This window comes from Tiliqua scincoides, chromosome 1 (genome assembly GCF_035046505.1).
Source record: "Tiliqua scincoides isolate rTilSci1 chromosome 1, rTilSci1.hap2, whole genome shotgun sequence".
Lineage (NCBI taxonomy): Eukaryota > Metazoa > Chordata > Lepidosauria > Squamata > Scincidae > Tiliqua > Tiliqua scincoides.
This window is the reverse complement of record NC_089821.1, coordinates 229,969,073-229,975,072: the sequence shown is the minus strand read 5'-3', so window position 1 is coordinate 229,975,072 and position 6,000 is coordinate 229,969,073. Positions and strand designations below refer to the sequence as shown.

The window sequence follows — 6,000 nt, the reverse complement described above, 5'->3', positions numbered from 1 at the left end:
TCATCACACACACACAACTCTGTCCAGATGTGCCTGCCCACCGCAGTCCCCTTGAGCCACGCCCCTTAGTCCTGTCCCCCACGTGACAGCTACCAATTCCTCTTGTTTTGAAGGGGCGCGTGGTTCTTTCCCATTGGCTACTGCCTTTGGCCCGCCTCTTTTCGTCATCAGCTTCGAAGACATGAAAGAATGAAGAGCTACTGTACGGTACTTAGACCAAGGAGGACGTCGAGCCGGGACTACATTTCCCAGGGCGCTTCGCGCGCCACTCAGACGGCGGGGCTGTTGAGTCAGCTGCGGCGGTGTGAGGGAAACTGCCTGCTGAGGCGCGCGCTCACCTGGTCGGCTCACAACAAGAGCGGCGTGTGGGCTGCTGCGAGGAAGGAGCTGGGCGGGGATGAGCGCGAGGCTCTCGCCCGCCTGACGGGACAGGCACCACGCGAGGACCACCGCTCCTGGTTGCGCAGAGGCGGCGAAGAGGGCGAGCGGGGCTGGGGCTCTGCAGCATGAGCAGCGGCACGGCCGCCCGGAGGACTGCGAGGGGGACGGGGCTGGCGGCGCGGCTCTTGGTGGCGGCGGCCGTGGGCAGCCTCTGTTGTGCGGCGGAGGCCCAGGTGAGAGCAGCAGGTCGGCGCAGGGCTCCTTCAGCCCTGGGCGCCGCTCACCTCCCCGCTCGCCCTCTGTGGTCGGGGAGGCGCAGTGGGCTCAGTGGAGCAGCAGCATCCCCGCTCCTTCTTGCGCTTCCTCAGCAAGGCGCCGCGAAGGGCTTCCTTGGGGAGAGGGGGCTGGTAGCGGAACCAGCAGTGGGTTCAGCTGGGGCAGGATGTCAACAGGGGAAGGAGAGAGGAACATGGAGAGAGAGAGGAAGGCGCTCCTGTGTGTGCTCTTCATGTGCAATGCAAACGATGCGCAAACTTCGCTTAAACCGAGGCGTGCGGAGCATTCCTGCTGGCATCTTTCAGGCTTGTTTAGTGCAAAAAGTCTAGGATCTATCCTGCTGCTGGCTGCCCTGTAAGACAGAGTATACATTGCCTAGCAATAACTTACCTGATGAGTGTCTGATCTTGCAATCCTCTTTACACTTTCCTGGGAGTAAGCCCCACTGACTACAGTGGGACTTACTTCTTAGTAGACAGGCATAGGATTGGGCTCCGATTCAAGAGGGATTCACTTAAAGTTTGTATTGGATAGGAAGGGATTCAACATATTACATTGCACAGACATGACCAATGACAAAAGCTGTAACCCTATGCACACTTACCTAGGAATAAGCCCATTGAATTCATTCTGTGTAGGCATGCATAGGATTGGGCTCCCATATACATGTTTGTAAGAAATCGTGTCACAGGGAGGCAATCCTAACCCTTTATGTCATTGCTTTCCAGTGTGCTAGGATTAGGCTCTTATAGGATTGGGCTGTCATATACATGTTTGGGATACACAGGATTGGGCTCTCATATACATATTTGTAAGCATACGTGTCACAGGGCAGCAATCCTAACCCCTTATGTCAGTGCGTTCCAGCACTGACATAAGGGCAGTGCAGCTCCAAGGTAAGGGAACAAACATTTCCTTACTTTGAGGAGGCCTCTGTGAGTGACACCCAACTGCAGGATGCAGTACAAGACCCATTGGCACTTCTGTGCCAGTGCTGGAAAGCACTGACATAAGGGATTAGGATTGTGCCCACAGGTGGACACTTACAGCCTAGTCCTATGCATGTTTACTCAGATGTCCCATTGTAGTCAGTGGGGCTTACTCCCAGGTAAGTGTGCATAGGAGTGCAGCCTTTAAGAATCTTAAGTGAATTTTTAAGAGGTGGCAGATGGGAAGTAAGAAGAGAAAGAAATAGGCGAACAGGGGAGAAATATGGTTTTAAAAAGTGAAGTGGATCTTATGTTGTAGGTTTGAGATTAATGGTGGGTCCTAAATTAGAGTCTTGTTTAATTTGTAAACTGCTTTGGGACTTATTTTTGTAAGACAGGTAGAGTAAAAATAATGAAACTTAGCTAAGGGTGTTGGAAATAATTACGGCATAGTATGAAATAAGTAATCGTGTCCAGGAGTGCTTTGCCCAAATTTGATTGATTTGCCAGCTGTCCACAGGTAGTGGACCTGAATAGATTAGGTCTTGCTACAGTGAGACACACCTTAGCAACATCACATCTAGATTATTGCAGTGCACTCTGTGTTGGGCTTCGTGTGAAAGCTGCTTGGAAGCTTCAGATTGCTGAGCTTTTGGAATAATGCAGCACCACTGCTGAAATGTCTACATTGGTTATTGGTATGCTTGTAAGCTCCTTTCAAAGCACTAAGGCTGCAATCCTAATCCTTTCCTGAAAGTAAGCCCCATTGAACAAAATAGGACTTACTTCTGAGTAGACCTGGTTAGGATTGTGCCTTAAGTTGCTTAAGACCAGGATACTTGAAGAAACTTCTTCTTCTGTATGACTCTTGCCCATGTTAAGGTTTGCAAGAGGGGTTCTTCCTTGTTTCCCACCAACATCAAACACTGAGCTGGTTAGAGAGAACCTCCTCTGTGCCCAGGCAGTGGAACATGTTCCCTAGAGAGATACAGTTGGCCCCTTCCTTGCAGATCTTCCACCAGTTGGTGAAGACATTTTTATTCTGGCTGGTCTGCAGGAGGTACTAAGTTTTGCTGCTGTATAACACTGTGGTCTGTTTGTGTTGCTACCTTGGTACTTTTTTATTTCTTGTTTGGTTTGTATGCTATTGTTTTGATTTGTGTAAATACATACTCCTGAATATGGTTGTATAGGTTACTGATCTTAGAGTGCCTGTAAACTGAAAATATAAAATACTGTATACTTGCTCATAAAAGTTATTTTGGAAAACAGGTAGTAGAATAAAAAATATTAATTCATCAATAAGATTGTGAAAATAGGCAAACAATGAACAAAGTAAGTGTTGTGTTCTCTTGATAGTGAGTTTTATACTTCCAGTAACATGAAAAATGGAAAAATACATCTGTTTTTCATTATATAACTCTTTGGAGTATTTTATCTACTATTCTTGGGTAGGGTAGCAGTCTGTAGTTTCACTGAATTAGTAAATATCTTCCTCTGGCTGAGATATAAGTATTTTAGTTATTTCAAAATCTTTGTGTTTTTTTGCTCTTACTGTTTAGGCTAGGTACTGGTCAACTTAAGTGTGAGTCCTTTCGTCAGGAACCATATAACATCTATGGTTAATTTTATGTAGCACTTACAGACTGCTGTTGCTTAGTAAATGTTAAGTAGTGGTGGACTTGGCTTACTCTTCCCTCTTCGGTTTTAGACATTTTGATACTTGCTAATCTTTGATATTGTTAAGTACTATTGTGGCTTGTGACACTGTTTAACCATACTGTATAGGGGTGTTACCATTTATTTCAGACCACATCCTTTTGCTTAAATGTCATATTCCCTTTTTAGTAGTAGAAGCTGAGTGCCTTCTGGCTTTTTCCTTGTACTTGTTTTGTAGGTATACGTGGCTCTTTCCAATTGGCTGCCTTTCTAGGTGTACCTCAAATTACCCAATAGTGTTCATGAGCAGACCAAAAAAAAATTTCATATTCCCATGAAGATTGTTTCTGCAAAGTCGGATCATTTATTCCTCTAGCTTGGAAATGTCTACTGACTGGTGGCTCTCTAGGGTTTCAGATAGGAGCTTTCTCAGTTCTACCTGGAGGTGCTAGGGATCAAACCTTGTATCTTTTACTATGCAAAACACATGCTCTCCTATGGATCCAGGACCCTCTTCCAGACACCATTGGATATTTAGGCAGAAAGTTACACAGATCTCAAAGTTACGCAGATCTCAAAGTCTTGGTACTGACATGAAATTTTGTGCTCAGTCTACCTCCTAGTACTCTTTTTCAAAGACTGTTTTACAGTGTGCTCTAATTTTTCAGTTTTACTTTGAACAGCAAACTTTCTACCTTCAAGTATTTTTTCATTCAGTATAATTCTGATCTAACAATTGTTAACTGAACACTTGAGCTGCTTACTGATTTAGTTCTGCATTTATAGTTTTTCGTATTAATAGCTCTAAAGTTGAGATTTACATTCCAAGTATGAATATGTCTATTAGATTTAATTAAAAGGTTATCTGATAATGAATATAATTTAAGCCTACCGCGTAATGGGTTAATCTCCAAATGATCAGTGTTAGAAGAGCAAGTCATGTCTGTGGGTAGAGAAATACTGTTAATTTCACAAGCATCACAAATGACTTTTACAAGACAGGCACATTTAGCACTATTTGTAGGTATCCCTCTCAGTATGTTTGTTGCATGCATTTGATGCATTGCCTATTAAAATTATCATTATTAGAAATTTCATTCAACTGAATTCCAATTCGCAGTGCAAATAAAGTCAGCATTAGTGTAGGGATTTGCTAATTGTCCAATTTAGTGTTGGGCAGACTTTCAGCTTTAGGGATCCTGGACCTTTAACAATTGTATAGAAGAAAGGAATATAAGCAGGTGCAGTTTGTCATCTGTGATGACAACCCTAAATGTTCTAACTGAACATTTAGCTACAAAAGAATACTATGCAATTTCATGTACAAAATTGTTTCATGAAACCCTTTGTTAGTAGAAGCTAGTTGTATCAAATTCAGATAGATGGTCTATTTTAAGGTGCTAAAAAGGGACTTAACAAAATGTTGCATCTCCCACATCCAGCTATTATAGGCTCAAGCTGGTCAGTTCTATGCCCTGGTCCATGTTTCTGCTGCTGGTTTTTTTTCTGACTGGCATCTCACCATTCTATGGCCTCTGGCAGAGGCCTCTATACAGGTGGTGTCCAATGGCGTATGTTGCAGGTACTGATGACCACACCTGTACCTTAATAGACCCTGAGATAGTGAGGGCACACTGCTCCCTGATGCTACCTCCCAAGCCAGGGTCCATGAAGATACTTAACAAGTGATTGTAGGAGATTAGTGGCAGCAGCAATCTTCTTCATCCCCCAGTGCCATTTTATATTTCCCAGATGTCCTGATCCCCGCCACCATGTCAGGGACCTGGTCTCCAGGAATTGTTTTATAACACCAGGGAAAGAAAGAGTGCTGGTGCTCCCTGCTAGCTCCTGTTGGGCCTCCTGATTGGACAGTGGGCTTCTGGCTGACTTTGCAGGAGAAGTGGAAGCATTAGTAGCCTATCCTCTTATATTTTATTTATTTATTGGATTTGTATTCCACCTTTCTCCCTGAAGGGCACCCAAGGCGGCTATCCCCACAATCATTTTACAAATCTTGCTGCCACTGCTTTCCAGTATTGCCCAATTAACCCGAAGTCCAGGGTTCAGTGTTGAGGCTTATCAGGAGGTGTGGGGGGGACAAGTGGTAGCAGTGGGCATGAGTCTTCCTTAGCACTAATATCCATGACAATGGCTGTAGCAGTGAAAGATGATTTTCACTTGTCCACTGCCTGGTTCCTAGACACACTATGTTGGAGAAGTAGGTGTCAAATGCTTGCATGTTTTAGAGCATGGAGGAGTGCACCATCGGACAGCTGTTACAGGACTTTTTCTTCAGGTTTCCCTGAAAGTTGAAGCCAGTGCTAGTTTCTGGAGTCCACTGAGCATGTTTGTTCTGCATCAGGCTGTTTAAACTTTTTTTTAAATTTTTTTTAAACCTTACAAATGTACCCTTGCTATTTGTGAGGGTTCCGATAGTGGAACCCATGCGAATACCAAATTTTGCGTGAAACCAAGTCACGCGAAATTTGGGCTCCACCAGCCTCTGAACACGACCAGAACCTTACTCTGGTTGTGCCTGGAGCTGTTCTGAGGCCCGTGGAAGCTGTGCGCAGCCTCTGTGGGCATCAAAATGGCCTCCAGAGGTCATAGAAGGGCTGGTTTTTGGGCAAAAACAGGAAGTGCCTTTCTAGGACCTCTGGAGGCCTTTTTGAGGCCCATGGAGGCTGTACGCGACCTCCACAGGCCCCAGAAGAGTCTCTGGAAGCGTCTGGAGCATAACCTCCTGAGGGCTCAG

The 6,000-nt window shown here is 45.0% G+C and overlaps 1 protein-coding gene across 1 annotated transcript in view; it reads left to right on the top strand.

The window, feature by feature from the left end:
* Window positions 1–200: 200 nt before the first annotated feature.
* The window catches only part of ERO1B (endoplasmic reticulum oxidoreductase 1 beta), a 31,497-nt gene continuing 25,697 nt past the window's right edge, over window positions 201–6,000 (top strand). Inside the window, exon 1 of the mRNA XM_066617111.1 lies at window positions 201–614. Coding sequence (XP_066473208.1) covers window positions 507–614 — 108 coding nt within the window. The 5' untranslated portion in view covers window positions 201–506. The remainder of the gene's footprint in view (window positions 615–6,000) is intronic.